General features: G+C 39.0%; 1 protein-coding gene across 2 annotated transcripts in view; it reads right to left on the bottom strand.

Annotated features, from left to right (window-relative positions):
* Positions 1-3,357: 3,357 nt before the first annotated feature.
* LOC107285725 (surfeit locus protein 4) overlaps positions 3,358-16,181 on the bottom strand; it is a 13,699-nt gene continuing 875 nt past the window's right edge. Inside the window, exons 2-6 of one of the 2 annotated variants that reach the window (XM_015813957.1) lie at positions 12,388-12,574; positions 9,239-9,315; positions 7,914-7,957; positions 5,959-6,145; positions 3,358-3,830 (exon numbers count right to left, since the gene is read on the bottom strand). In XM_015813957.1, the coding sequence (XP_015669443.1) occupies positions 3,564-3,830; positions 5,959-6,145; positions 7,914-7,957; positions 9,239-9,315; positions 12,388-12,574 (762 nt within the window). In that variant the 3' untranslated portion in view covers positions 3,358-3,563. The remainder of the gene's footprint in view (positions 3,831-5,958; positions 6,146-7,913; positions 7,958-9,238; positions 9,316-12,387; positions 12,575-16,181) is intronic. The other variant, XM_015813958.1, reaches the window with a different exon arrangement.

Raw genomic sequence — 16,181 nt, 5'->3', positions numbered from 1 at the left:
CAAGGGGAATTCTTTAAGTAATTGATATTTGATCATTTTTATTCATGTAGAACTGAATATTTTATGAATGATGCACATAAGATTTTCTTTTTTATAAATAGTATTTTTAAAACTAACTTTGGCAGGGTGAACAAAAATTGCTCGCTGCTTATCAGTTACGATTCCCTATACTTTGTGAAAAATCATTTCAATAATACTTTTCAAACAACCTACTGTAAATCTGTTTTTAGATATGCTCTGGTAGGCCAATTCAGGTTCAATTAAAGTTTAGCAGATCTTTTTGTCAGCTGAGGTGCAAACTTTACAATAACTCCCTAATAGATTTTGTCCAGTGTGTTTCAATGCAACTAAGTAGTGCTGTCAGTTAGGAAGCCAGAGAAAACCTGCAGAGCATGGTTTCAGAAATTCATTTCAGCCTCTTTGCCACTAATGGCTCCAAGAGGAGAGTGTTATATTCTGTAGAAGGAAAGAACATGTTGCCTCTGTGTGTGTATGTGAGGGCCTAATTAGGGCAGGTGCATACATATGAGTATGCAGGAATATCTAATCAAGGTGGATGCACATATGTGTGTTTCTGTTTTCATGTTGCATCTATGTGTGTGTGCACTGGGAAGCACAAGGCAGATGGCACATGGTTCACTCTCGGTCACATGACCAGGAGAGAAGTAGGAGGGGGCTTATAATGGTGGGACCATTTTTTCTCTGCACTCCAAGCTGGAGCAGGCCTATTTCTTTTATTATTATTATTTATTTTTTTATCACAGAATAAAATACAAAACAATAAAACGAACAAAATGAAACAAAACAAAAACATTCAACCCTAACAAGAACAGCAAAAGAAAGGAACAATGTACAAAAGAAGAAAAAGTGGTTAATTAAATTTAACATTTAACATATAGGATCCACCTTGGCTGGTTGCTGAAAGAAAAGAAAAAGCAGTAAATTATCCCCTTTTACAAATATATACACATATATATTTAAAAATTATGAGAGACTGTTAAAATGTTGATCTCCGGGATAAAATCTTTTATTTTACACTGAGCTTTTGTCAGCAATTGCTGACGTTTTCAAAGTACGAGCCAGCGTCTGTAGGCACCTGTCTAGTCCATTATCTCTAATCAAAGCAGTTAATTTGCCATCTCTGCTAGTTCAATTAATTTCAAAATCCATTTTGCAACAGTCAGAATATCTTTTTCTTTCCAGTGTTTTGCACGTACAATCCTCTCAGCCGTCACCATGTGAAGAAATAGCACCCGAAATTGTTTTTAAATAGTTTGCACCCAAGAAAGGAAACAAAATACAGAAAATTAATTAAGGACACAACATAATATCAAAAAGACAGCTACATACCAGAATAGTATATAATCAAATCCAGTGGTTTCAGATTTTTTAAATTGTTCCTTGAAAAGGATGCATTTTTAAAAAGCAGTGTTAAAGGTATCTTTTATGTTTTAATGCTTTGTAAAAAAAAGTTCCTCTGTATAAAATAAGGTAGAAAAGCTCTACAAGATTATTTGCAACCATCCTTCAGTGGTTTCTTACTGACTTTTGGTGAGTCTTCCTTTTAAATGCCACATTGCAAGATGATCAGTTTTGGAAAAAGCGATAACAAAAGCTTAATGTGCTGAATTTCAATATCATCTAATCATTAAAATATAAGTATGTAATATACAGGACCATTTTATAACAATACTATGGATAAAATTGGTAATTTACTTAAAAAGAAAAAAACGAAATTCATTGATTTAAGATTTGGAGGGGAATTTACATATTTCTGCCTTGGAGAAAGCAGTGATTAGATCACTACTTTTCACTCTCAAAGTAACAATCCCAGATTCTGACTATAGCACTTGATTACTGAATTTCAGATCATTTCAAGAGAAATACCTACTTTTTGATTACATTTTCAGAATGATTCATATGCGCTTCCTTACTGAGATGTCTCTTTAAAACCAAAACAAGAGAGGTGGAAAATGCTGCTTGTTACACCAGTACTCCCAGTCTTAAAGTCAGAGAAATAAGATCACTGTTGTAAAACATCTTGGTCCTACAACAGGACAACAGAAATCAGGGCGAAGACACCTTGCATCAACTTTTACTCAACTTTACATATTAATTTTCTACAAATAGGATTTCATTTGCATGGATGTCCCTATCTAAAAACTGGGTTCATTTATCATATTAACAGGCATTCCTTATCTGAGTTATAAAAATCTGTACAACACTAGGTGGAGCATCAAAGAGATATCTATTTCCCTTTGCTAACATCTTGTATTCCAAAGTTTTGCAGCTGAGATACACCACTCCTAGCCAAGACTTGTTTGATTTGGATTACTGTACCATAATGACAGCATTTGTAAACCATGTTATCTGAGTTAAGGTGAATCAGCCAATAGTAATTTATGCAATAATATGTGATTATATGTTAACCTAATGCAACAAATGCAGGTATAGTCATGCAGTCTTATCTCTGTATTCTGAAAACATACAGAAAATTAAAATAACAGATGGTACAGCAGATATAAAAAAGTGTCTCCATTTGAATTTCTTCATGTTTTACTATTCCGACAATTTAAAGTGGCACTGCAGTTATTTCAACAATTTAAAATTTATCATTCCATTATTGCTTCAGCTTTTAGCTCAAATCCAAAGACAGTAAAAATCACTTGCGTCATTTTTAATTTTCCCTGTGTGAAGAGATATTTGAATAATATGGTATAATCCCTTGTTTTTTAAATGCTTTTACAAGTGTTGTTTGAATGAGTTTTCCAGCTTGCCACACCAGGCGGGAGGGCAGGAACGGATGTTGTGATCCTCATCTGCATCTGGAGTTACGTTCTTCTCACTCCGCTGGCTCAAGCAGAATAGTCCAATCTGCTTGCTGTGCTTCATTTCATCTTAGGCAAATGCCAGAGCTGTCACCGTTGTGAATTCAAGGACCAGTTGTACATCTACTTTTTCAGAGTTGTAGTTTCAAACAATCGCTGAACAAGGCAGTTGTTAACCAAGGACTGTCTGTATGACATACTCTGTTTCTATGCTTTACATAAAGCTGCTTACGCAAAACAAAATAGATATTCATAATCTGCGTTATTATTTGATTATTTAGTGTTATCAGCTTTTTTATGGAAAGCGGGAATTATGATATATAACATGGGAGATAGAGATGGTAATTGTTATGTTTGTAACTGCTGTAAAGAAAATGGGAAATAATTTTATTAGATATTTTTCTTTTTGTTTTTTGCTCTTTACGTTTTCTTACATCAAACTTTTCCATCAGAAGATTAAAAAAAATATCAATGCTTCAGGAAGTTGTGGGATTTTGAAGGTGGAAATTTTAAAAACCATGAGATCAATACATATGCATATATAATTTGATTTTAATTTACATGTCTCAAACAGGGCGGAAAACAAAAGCTTTCCTACCCTGATAAGGCAACCGTGAATTATGATAAATCTCAAGAGAGTCAAAGATTACACAGGTTGTAAAAGCAGTAGTTTATCCCCTCTCCCTTTTTCTTCCCAACCCTCCCCCTCCTCCCACTAAACCCTAGAGTCCATCTTCACCATTTCTTCTTATGCTCATCCATGGAAACTCCCCCAGGTCCTAATGCCACAACAAGCAGCAGGCCACCTATGACAGACATAGTCTGGAAAAAGTCATACTTGAGGAAATCATGAAGGGGGCTGTAGCTGGGGATGTGCCAGAAGGCATTCTGGATCAGGTTGATGATGAAAAGCCAGATGACCAGAGTAAGAGCAGCAAGCTTGGTCTTGAAGCCAATGGCTACCAAAATGATAAGAGCCATGCCAAAAATATCTTGGAAAATCTGGGAAAGGAAAGAACAAATGCAGTATATTAGCTCCGTACAGCTTCTTGCCTTAATGGCAATTCTTTTCCAGATCCAAAATATACTAAAGATACAATTTCAGGATTTCAATTTGCCTGAAATGTATTAAAAAACAAAACAAAAATATAAAATAAATTCTGTCACTCCTTATTGTTCTATATTATGCAAAAGATATGTATTTTTTTTATTTCACATGATTTATTATGGTTTTGCTGTAAATGTTAAGAACGGCAAAGTGTAATGCAGTGGTTCTAACTTTGAAATTTAGATGCTTTAAAATACATTTTACAGCCATAAATATTAATATCTGTTTCATTATTTTTATGAGGTTCTGAAATTGTGTACCAGCAGCAACGTGTGATGATAACTCTAGAGAACAAATAGTCCTTGGGAAGAAATAATGAATGCTAATGATGTTTTAGCAAAAGAGTCATAGGATAGGACCAAAATTCAGATGGAGTTTAAGTTCTAGAACAGTGGTCCTTAAACTTTCTGTGAGCCGTGGTGGCGCAGTGGTTAAAATGCAGTATTTCAGGCTAATTTTGCCAACTGCCAGGAATTCGATCCTGACCAGCTCAAGGTTGACTCAACCTTCCATCCTTCCCAGTTGGGTAAAATGGAGACCCAGATTGTTGGGGGCAATATGCTGACTCTGTAAAGTGCTTTGAGAGGGCTGTAAAGCACTGTGGAGTGGCATATAAGTCTAAGTGCTATGGCTGTTGTTTTCCAGTTTGGAGGATCAGTGAGGGAGAAGGGATGGCTCTGTGCACGCAGCTCACGCAAATGCACAGCCCGGTTCTGAATAGGCTGTAACCCAGTAGTGGGTTGCTGTCCGGAGGTTGGGGACCCCTGTTGTAAAAGATTCTTCCATTCCATGTCTTTCATCACTACTGGAACTGCAGCAACCTGGACTTACAAACCAGTTAGCAGTTGCAATTCACTGGCTGAGAAGACTTGTTTAAAACTGAAATACCCAATTAATTATCTTGTTTAATCTTGAAAAAGTTAAGACCATAATTCAGCCCAAAATTTCTATTGCTAAGCCGGTTGCTAAGTGAGTTTTGCCCCCTTTTACAATTTTTTTTTGCTACGGTAGTTAAACGATTCACTGCAGCTATTAAGTAAATCATGTGGTCATTAAGCACATCTGGATTCCCCCATTGGCATTGCTTGTCGGAAGCCATCTGGGAAAGTTTCAAATGGTGATCACATGACCCCGGGATGCTGCAACCATTGTAAACACAGGCCAGGTGCCCAAATTTTGCTCATGTGACCATGGGGATGCTGCAATGGTTGTGTGAAAAATGGCCATAAGTCACTTTTTTCAGTGCTGTTGTAACTCTGAATGATCAGTAAACAAACAGTTGTAAGTTCTGGATTGCCAGCACAGGTCATCCTCAAGTTATGATGACAATTGGAGCCAGGATTGTCCTCACTAAGTGATGTAATAAAGTGTGACATCATGTGACTGCATCGCTTAGCAATGGCAACCTAGAAAATCCCGACGTTTGGGTCATTGAGCAGGAAGTAAAAGGAGCCCCAGATAAGGGTTGGGTTGAGGCCCTGGGAGGCTTGGCGCAGGCTGTGTGCTCCAGTGAGCTATGAGCACAGGGAAGCCAGAGAAAGAGGGTGTGGAGTGCGTGTGTGTGGGTGTGTGTGCGCAAATGCAGGGAAGACAGGGAAAGAGGGTCTAGGATGCGTTGGTGTGATTGCAGGGGCGGCAGGGAAAGAGACCCTGAGGTACGCATGTTTAAATCCAGGGGAGACCACAAAAGGAGGGAGCTGATGGGTGAGAGTGAGTAAAGGGGAAGAAGAGCGCAATGCCTGTGAATGAGGAAAAAAATGGGATGAGGGGAGTTTTATCCAAGCAACGATGGATACTTGCAAGTGTCTGAATTTCGTTCACATGATCACCGGGAGGGAAGAATTGCAACTTTTGAGGACTGGTAAGTCCCTTTGGCCAAGTTATTTGGCTGAACAAATGATTGTAACTACATACTTGACAATTCCTTAGACAGAAATTACAAAATTACATGCCACTCACAGTGAAAGGACTGAGTTCCTGACAATTCCTTAGACAGAAATTACAAAATTACATGCCACTCACAGTGAAAGGACTGAGTTCAAAATGCAGGAGAGTCATGAACATGAGAACAAGGAGTAACCGGCCGCCAAGTTGCATGTACTGCCGTGGTGAGATATCATCCACAGTAGGAACTCCAGCAAACATAGATTTCCCCTCAGAGCGAGATTCTGCAAGTAACAAAAGCAATCCACCCCCAAGAGCCAAATTCCTACAAACAAGAAGGGGGGGGGGGAGACCTAGTATCATTCTGCAGGCCAGAATGGAAATATCAAATGTCATAATTTGTGTCAAAGTAATATCTGGCATCTAGACTTTCCCTAGTAACCTTTTATTACTTCCCAACCTTGAAATATTTAGTGCGAAGGATTTGATATTTTTTTTTTGCTATATAGCACATATCATTAACTAAAATGTATAATTCTGGCCTAAATTGTATAAAGGAAAAAGGTAAAGGAGCCTCTGCAGATTTTACTCTACTTGCCGTTGCCGAACATAGGGGGCAGTGCTCATGTCTGTTTGAAGGCTATTGAGCCAGCATTGTCCAAAGATATTTCTGCAGTCATATGGCCAGCATGCTAGATGGTATTACGGCTAAGAATTCCATTCTGGGAATCAGCAAAGCTATCACATACGTAAATATTTCTTTAAAGCTGGACAAGAAGATCTAGCTCTCTTCCTTTTTCTTTCTCCCTGAGTGTTAGATGCCCATTCACTTCGAAGTCTGATGAAGCATTATGGATATCTCCCACTTTCTAACTAGAGAAATCCAAGGAGAATACGTTCTTTCTGGCAACCACTGACTTGATTTAGCCAAGCAATGGGAAACTTTTCAATAATGGACACCTCTGACTAATCACTACAAGTCCTTAGAAGGATGCTTATTGGGATCTTAATGTTTCTGAATTGCCCTGGCCATTTATTATGATGGCCCTGGAGACTATTGTGTCAAAAGACTCTGGTTAGCAAATCTCCTGGTCGCCAACCTTGGCAAGTTTAAGACTGGTGGACTTCAACTCCCAGAATTCCTTAGCCAGCTTTACTGGCTGAGGAATTCTGGGAGTTGAAGTCCACCAGTCTTAAACTTGCTAAGGTTGAGGACCTCTGCCTTAATGTATTCAAGAGTTAAAGGTAAAAATGTTCAGTTGCAGATGCTTTGGGGGCTTTATTTCTCAATGTTGACATTCTTTCAATAGGCAGGGCTCATAGAGACAAATTTAATTCAAGAGTACTAAATGAAGGATACTGAAACAGAATTCAGCTAGGAGCTTCTAGAGCAGTGGTTCTCAACCTGTGGGTCGGGACCCCATTTGGGGTCGATCGACCATTTCACGGGGGTCGCCAAGCAAGGCTGTCTGCCATTTTTTTTGTCCGCCATTTTTCCCCCCTTTTCCGGCGGGAGCCTTACCTCCCTTGGGCTGGGCCAGCTGGTGGTCGGCCTGCTCCGTCTCTGCCGCTTGCCAGCTACGCCTCGGCCGGCGCAGGGGGCGGAACCACGCATGTGCGGCGCTCCCGGGCAGGGAAAGTCCTCGACTTACGACCGGTTGGGTAGTCCTCAACTTACGACCGGTTTAGTCCTCGACTTACAACTGGTTTAGTCCTCGACTTACGACCGGTTGGGGTCGCAGCATTAAAAAGGTTGAGAACCACTGTTCTAGAGGAAATCTTTTGAATAGCAAACATCACAAGGCAGATAGACCAAGTTGCATTCTATTATTGAGCTGTGTATCACTAAACTGCTATCTTGGGGCTAGGCCAATCCATCTCTCCTCCCATTCATTTCACAGTAATTTGTTTCTCACACCAGTCTGGCAACAAAGGTCTTCTCAGGCATAAGTTTAAAAACACAAATTTTTTAACATTAATTAAAATTAGTACCCTTACTTTATATAAATACATGGATGGGGAATCTTTGCCAAAATATCTAGCTTGTTTTCCTTGGGAAGATAGAACAGATAGTGCTTTAGGGCTTCACTTACCTCATTAAGAACTTGAGGTCCCATAAAATACTGTAGGCAATTGTCTGAAAAACAAACAGATGCTGGGAGATAGTATGTGGACATCAATTACCATTTTGGCTGAATAACCATGAACTATTATTGCAGGTTTTCAGGTATTCACTTTTGGGATAGGAACCATTTTTCTTTGTTAAAGTAACAGTATGAAAAAGCAAATTGAATGCAAAGAAAGCAGAGGGGAAAAAAAAGGAGGATGACACAAAAATACTCTTTAAATGAAAAAACAAAAAAATCATAGAAAAAGTGGATTGCATCTTCCCCTTCTCTTCCCTTTTTGCTGCCAACTATCAGACTTTGTTTAGATATTTGAACTTTATATATCAAGCATTAGTAATTGTTTTTAGTTTCTGTTTAAATCCTAAAAAAGGTATTCCAGATATTTAAGTCTGTCTTGCTCTGTAAAGTATCTGTAAACTTATATTGTGGATAAATAATGGCAATTTTGCCATTGCAGCATATTCTCCAACGTTAATATCCTAATCTAATACCATAGCCAAGATATCTGTTTTCCAATATTGTGCTAGGCTTATTCTTTCTGTGGTCAAAATATATCTTGCTAAATAATTTTATGTATGTTTTTTAGGATTATGTTTAGTAGAAACATCTGTTTTTTTACTATTTTTTCATGCATTTCTTTCCAATGATATTTTTTTGCATGACTGTCTCACGTTATAAAACCATCTATTGTATTATGACATTTCCAACATTTGTGATTTTCTGTTTTACCTATGTTGGCAATCGTTGACAATATTATAAACTATCTATAGAACATTTTATACCAATTTTCCCTTCAAACTGTAGGTTGGAATAAATTTTAATATTTTTTCCACAGCCCACCCGGCACCCAGCAACAGATAAGTGGGTTTTGGGTTGCAGTTTGGGCACTCGGTCTTTAAAAGGTTTGCCACTACTGGTATAGGGTTTCCTGCCTGAGCTAGATGACCTCCCAGGTCCCTTCCAACTTTATTATTATTATTATTATTATTATTATTATTATTATTATTATTATTATTATTATTATTATTATTATTATTACTACTACTACTACTACTACTACTACTACTACTACTACTACTACTGTTGTTGTTATATTTAGGTTTCTAGTAATAATTATACAGATAGCTGTAATATTATAGTTTTTCACAATACATATAAAAGTCTTTATGAGTCCTGTATATATTAAACGCTAATATGATTATGAAATATAGACTAAATTCTTTGAATGAATTGCAGCATACATTCTGGCTGTGGGATTTGGATATTATTCTGTGTAATTTTCAACTTACCTGCATAAAAATAATTCCAAATAGGCCAAAGCATGCATAAGGAACAAACTTTCTTGCTAGGACAAGCACACACCCAGCTAAAAGAGAAAAAGGATTAACTTTGGTAACAGGAAACAAATGCTCCATGAAAATAAAATATAGAAACTATCTCTCTCATGGTACTTTCCAATATTTAGCCTTAAATAGCTCTATTAATATTTTTTGCTTTTAAAAATACACAAATAATTTATCTTCTCACATTGATTTTGTTTCATATTGACTATGAACCATCTACAGATAGTCCTCAACTTGCAACCACTGTTGGGAGAACTTCCACTGTTAAGGGATGTCATGGTTTGGTGATTCGCACCTGATGTTAACAAGCTTTTTTTGCTGTGGTCGTTAAGTGAATCACATGGTTGCTAAGGAAACCCAGTTATCCCACTGACTTTGCTTGTTGGAAGCCCCTAAGGGAGGTTTTAAATGGAAATCAGGTGGGACTGGGACGCTGCAACCATCATACATACATGAAGGTTGCCAAGCACCCAAATTTTGATCACATGACCCTGAGGACACCACAACAGTTTTAAGCCTGAGGATCAGTTGTAAGTCACTTTTTTCATCATCATCATAACTTTGGATGGTCATTAAACAATGGTAAAACAAGGACTGCCTGTAGTACGGTACGGTACTACATGTACCGTAAGTACACACAGATACATCAGGGGCTCTTTTATTTCTATTTTTTAGATGATATTAGAGACTATTATAGCAGCGCCTACCAGATCTAGAAAACTACATAATGTGCTTAAGTACTAATCAGTCTGACTCTGATTGGGACTTGGAAGGGGTGCGTTAGAGACGTTGACTACACTAGGAAAAACATCCTAGAAAGCAAAGGCAAACAGCTCCTACAAGAGCATGGATCCAGAGCTACATTTGACTCAAGGAAATGTTTACCTCTTTTACTATCTTTTTTTTTTTTTTGCTGAAAATTCAAGAATAAATATGGAGTTATCCTTAGTTTATTAACCTTCAAACAAACCCGTATTATTTTTTTAACCTCAGGACAATTTACATTAATCCAACTTTCTGCAATAAGCTTCATGCTGGAGTACAGATTTGAGTTCAATTAAACACCGCAGTTTTGTTCTGATATTTTGGAGTAATTCACTTAGTGCTACTAAGCGTGAACAATACAGATAGTCCTTCTTAACAACCATTTATTCAGTGTCCACTAAAAGTTACGGGGGCTCTGAACAAACGGCAGTTATGCCCAGTCCTCAAGGTATTGCCATTGCAGTGCCCCTGCAGTCACGTGATCAAAATTCAGGCATTTGGCAGTAGGCAGGGTTGTTTCAACACCTCTATTTGTGTATCTCCTCCCTCATTTCTGCCCTTTTGGTCACCCTCCACTCGGATGCCCCCAGATGCCACCATCTTTTTGCTCCCTCTGCTGACTAACCACACCTGACCTGGCCCTTCATGAGGCAGTGGCTGGTCTCACAAGGCCTTCTTCCCAAGGGGGGTTTCCTCACAAGACCTTGGAAGGAAATCATGGCCAGCAGCTGCCTTGTGAAGAGCAGGCTGGGTGTGTCTCAGCAGAGGGAGCAAGAAGACTGAAGGTCAGCTGGGGTGATGGAGCACAGGGTGGCAGGGACCTGAGTACAAGGTGGTGAGGGTAGCTGCATCTTCATGCTGCACTGAGCTGGAATGGCTGGGGCTTCTCACCACTGTGTTGAGCTGTGGTCGCTGCACTGCTGGGCTGGGGCTTCATGCTTTCCAGCTGTGTGCAGAGTTAGCAGAGGGCCTGTGGGCAGGTTTTGTCAGGGCTGGGCTCATATCCACACCTCATCAAAGCCTCACAGGCCAGTTCTCCAGGAACACTTTCAACGTGAACTGCAGAGCGTGCATCGGAAGGAGTCTTTGAGAATAGGGCAGCAGGATTTGAAAGCTGCTGTCCCTTTCTGAGGCTTTACAGGAGGAGGGAGGCAATGAGACACATCTGGTGTATGGAGCTCTGGCAGGCAGACTGAGTGCACACGTGGAAATGTGTGGTAGGTTGAGACTGCTGAAATGAGGCAAGCCCGCCAGGAATCTGGTGCCCGGGGGGGCGGGGCAGGGGAGTGATGGCAGTTGAAAAAGATGGCTAAAGGTCAGCTGGGGATGGTCGGGATAGTTGGCAGAGTAGCCAAAAAGGAAGAGATGGGGGAAGACAGGCAGGTGGGAGTTAGTTGAAGCAGAGGTGAGTGCAGCAGGAAAGAAGTACCCTAACCCTAAAAATGGCATTATCCTGGCTTAATGATTGCAACTGAGAATATTGGATTTGTCATCATTAAATGGTGCCATCATGTAATATTCAGTCTAAGGACCACTTCACTTAGCAATGGAAATTCATCCCAATTAGGGTGGTTAAGCTAGGACTATCTGCATGCATAGTTACACATTTTCTAGCTAGGACAAGCACACACTAAGTTAAAATGAAAAAAAAAATACCTTTGCTAACAGTAAAAGAAATGAATCAAAAATATAACATACAGAGGTTATTTACAGCAGAGGTCCCCAACCTTTTGGGCACCAGGGACTGTGGAGAGAGGTTTTTCCGCGGACCGGAGGGTGCATGGTTTTGTGTGCTGCCTGCATCCTGCGGATGGGGCTTTGCTTGTTTGTGCAGACTGGTTGCTGGCATGCCGCAGCCCAGTACCAGTCCACGGACTGGGGATTGGGGACCCCTGATTTATAGTGTCTCATTTTTTTCTCATGCCGAACACTTTAGCCATCACTTTAGTGTTTTTCTAACATTTTAAATGAATCGTGTAAATGTTCTATTACAGTAAAATACTGATTCATTTTAGCAAACTGGGTTTTTCTGAATGCAGCCTGAAAGCCGGGGAGGGTAAATTCATTCCTCTAACTGTTATTCCCAGTACAATTTTTCCAAGCCTTCTAGTTTCATCCTGTTGTCTCACAAATAGATATGAAAATTCACCAGCAATAAGATAGAACAGTCTAGTTCACATTCAGAGAGATGTTCTTGGACACAACAAAATACATCCTAAAAAAATCAGAGAAACAATTCAAACCTGGCCCCAATTTCTGCATCAAATCTATGGAGGATACCACCTCACTGTCAGTGTTCTTCCTCCCCCCCGCCAAAGAAGAATTCTTACCCAGCTGTCCACACATATTGATTAACACAAAAAGTGTGGCTAAAAGTACACCGCTTCCCCAAGACACATTGATGTAGTCCCGCTGCTCATTCCATTGGAACCACATTCTGATGCCATCTTCCAAAAATGTGCTGATTAGGCAGAGGTGAGCCAGATGAGGTAGTACATGCTTTGTCACGCGCAAGAACTGGAAGAATAGAGGAGAGGGGAATAACATTAGAGAGTCATAAAAAGAGAAGTCAATTTTAACAAAAAGTTGGTCAAGGGATCTTTGGATATTTGAGGATTAAAAAACACTGGCTTAATTTATAGATGCATAAAATACAATTTTACTCTTGATGCAAGGTCATTTAGTATTAAGATTAGAAAAAGGTCACAACACCTCAGCTTAATGAAGCAAACTAAAGCTAAGCTACCAACTCTCTTCTTCTTTTTAAATTTCACCTGAATATGTTTTTGTCTCTTCTAAAATGTGTGCTTAAAATGAGGTGATGTAACAGAGAACAAATAAATAGAAACAAGATCAAAATCTACTGATGGTGTTTTGGCTCATTTTCACAATCAGCAAGATGATGATGATGATATTTACTTATTAAATTTATAATATACCTGACTACTAGAGATACTGGATGGTTAAAAATTATTACAAGAAACCAACACAAAACAAAAAGGAGCAAAGATTGCAGAGATATCAAATTTGGATGGAAAGAAAAAAAAAGCAGATCCATCAAAAGCTAGAAGGCAGATCTTAAATATCAGTAAGGTGGAGGTTATTCAAATCTGGAGGGGGGAAAATTCCTTACAGAGGGCAGGTGCTGCTACAGAGAAAGCACACTTCCAGAGTGCCAATAGATGGCATTGTTTAATTGAAGGAACCCAGAGCATCACTGCCCTGCCAGGCAAATACTGTGAGTTTAACCTCCATCGAGTTTAATGTTCACAACTAAAATTGCCAATTAAAAAAAACAATGCCCTCTGGCTGATTTTTGCTATTTCTTTTTCATCTTGTTTCAGTATTTGTTTCCCACAAAATATGAGCAGTAACTAACCTAATGTCTTTATTTAGAGCTAAATGCAATTCTGCATGCTCGTTTATAGTATTGAATTAATATCCCCCAGGTGTAGTAACTCAGATACAGATTTGTAGTTATATATGCAGATTAGGTCAATATAATGGATATAAGATGCAATACATAATTGGCTCTAATACTGAGTATTATATTGTTCTTAGATCCAGTTGATAGACATGTATATCCAATACAAAAAGCATGTAAGTCCTGGAAGCTTGACCTTTGGAATCGATGGCTGTCTAATTAACAATTAGACTACTTTAAATCTTGATTTTTTTTTACTGCTTTCTAAGTCCAGTGTTTTCAGATTAGCTTCTTCCAATTACTGATTAACATGGTCTGCTTTGTTCTATCAAGGATCTCAAAAGTAATTATTCATAATGTGAGTATGAACTCAGTGTAGAATATAGTTTTAATAGCACTATAAATATCTTTGTGCATGGTATTTGCTATCTGCCTTGGTGAGCATAAATCATCATGGATATTTATACTTTAATTCCTTACTCTAATTAACAAGGAATACCTGTACTGTACCTATATACTAGTCTTACATTAGTATTGTGTATGCTTATTTTTTTTAAGAGGGGCCTATATTATATGTTTTAAAACAACATAGAAAACTTGTAATTGTTCATATTCAAAATATGCTGATTGCCAGAAGATTCCAAGGCGGGACATAGCATGTTTTGTTCATGCTGCTGACTAAATGCATCTGTCTTCCAAGCTAGGTTCACCCCAAAGATCAAGATAACAACTCTTCCACTGTGAAAATACATAATGTGTATATCTATAAAAATTTATTTAATGATATATTTTAAAAAATCTGAAAGTAGATTGACATATCTAATTTAAAGCAGACAGATTTATATAAACATTAGTATCACATTCTTTAGTTGCAGATTCATCTGGAAGAACTGAAACCACCTTACATGGCTCCATATTCATAATCACTGATGTAAATAAGCATCCCAGTCTATGCTTACATGTGCAATTTACTTTCCCGTGCCCACTGTAATTAAAGTGTGGAAAAAACACAGTGGGTGCTTGCCACTGAGCACACACTGTAAATTAGATTTATGAAATAACCTGCAATTGTGGTATATGGAATTACTTCTGCACAGATGAGTTTAGTATTGTCTAAACCCAAATGCAGAAAACAAGGATAAATGATCCTGGTGCAGCTTGAACTCAACCTTGTGGTGGCAGCTCCTTTGATACACTCATATCTATGCACATGTACGCTTTCAAGTCAGTGTTATTCCTGGTGATTGCTTAGTTCTTGCAGTTGACAAGCTTTTGGAAATGGTTTGCCATTGGCTTCTTCCCACAGCTCAGTGTGTGTGACTGGCTCAAGGTCACCCACTTCAAAGCAGGACTAGAATTCAGTCTCCCTGTATCTAGCCTGATGTCATAGCCACTACACCAAAATGGCTCTCGCTCATATTATGAAGGCCATGAAAAAAGGTAAAAGTCAGAATGAAAAATATAAGGATATATTGCTTTAACTTAAGATGTCACAGAACCTGTTTTTTTCAGTTAGTCCCAGCACTGAATTTCATAAACAATTGAAACAAAATGCCTAAATAAGGCATTGAGTGCATGCCTTGCAAAATCTCAGCATCTCTCTCAAAAGAGGACAAATGCATAGGCTAGACCACAAGAGCTGTCAAGGAGTCACCGTAACAGCTGGCTAGCAGAGCTGGGTGAGGTGCAAGCCAAAAAGTCTCACCTCTGTTGTGCATTTAGCTTTAGGAAGGCAGCATTTTTTTTCCAAATCCTCTTTGCACCCTACTGTATCAATATTCTGCCTTACTCTGCAGTTGTAAGACAACCAAGATAATGGTCCTAACACACTTTGAAATCTACTCATTTTGGAATAATTTTATTTATTTTTCTTTAAAAGATTTGTATACAATTCTGGGCAGCTCACAACAATAAAACCCAATAACTTCAAAATCATAAAACATAAAATAAAAATAAAATAAAATCCCAGCACCTCAGTCTCCCCCTTGAGGTGCCCCACAATCAGCTGTAGATATCCTTATTCTATCCCAGGGCCTGGGTAAGAAGCCAGGTCTTGATAGCTTGCTGAATAATGGAGGGAGAGGTGATCTGTAAGGTAAGGACCACAGAAAAGGCACAGTTCCAAGGCCCCACTATATGGCAAGATTTTAGGGAAGGGACCTGGAGACAGCGAGTTCTAGTCCTGCCTTAGCCATGAAAGCCAGCTGGGTGACTTTGGGCCAGTCATCTCCGCCCAACCCACCTCACAAGGTTGTTGTAGTGGAGAAAATAGGAGGAGGAATGGGTGTTTACTGCTTTGAGTTACTTGAAAAATTAATAAAGGCGGGATACAAATAAATAAAATAAATGCATCTGCCCTATCTGATCTGGTAGGACGGGCATATACTCTCAGAGAGTAAATAACCAAGCGTTGCTATGTAGGACTTTAAAGGGGATAACCAGCTCCTTAGATTATATCCGGAAGGAAACCGGGGACTCGGTGCAGCTTGTGCCACAGAGCATTGTTGTTGTTAGTTGCGAAGTCGTGTCCGACCCATCGCGACCCCATGGACAACGTTCCTCCAGGCCTTCCTGTCCTCTACCATCTTCTGGAGTCCATTTAAGCTCACGCCTACTGCTTCAGTGACTCCATCCAGCCACCTCATTCTCTGTCGTCCCCTTCTTCTATTGCCCTCAATCTTTCCCAGCATTAGGCCCTTC

This window comes from Protobothrops mucrosquamatus, unplaced genomic scaffold, assembly GCF_001527695.2.
Source record: "Protobothrops mucrosquamatus isolate PMUCROS unplaced genomic scaffold, P.Mucros_1.0 scaffold205, whole genome shotgun sequence".
Lineage (NCBI taxonomy): Eukaryota > Metazoa > Chordata > Lepidosauria > Squamata > Viperidae > Protobothrops > Protobothrops mucrosquamatus.
The sequence above is the reverse complement of the archived record's forward strand: the minus strand, read 5'-3'. Positions and strand labels throughout refer to the sequence as shown.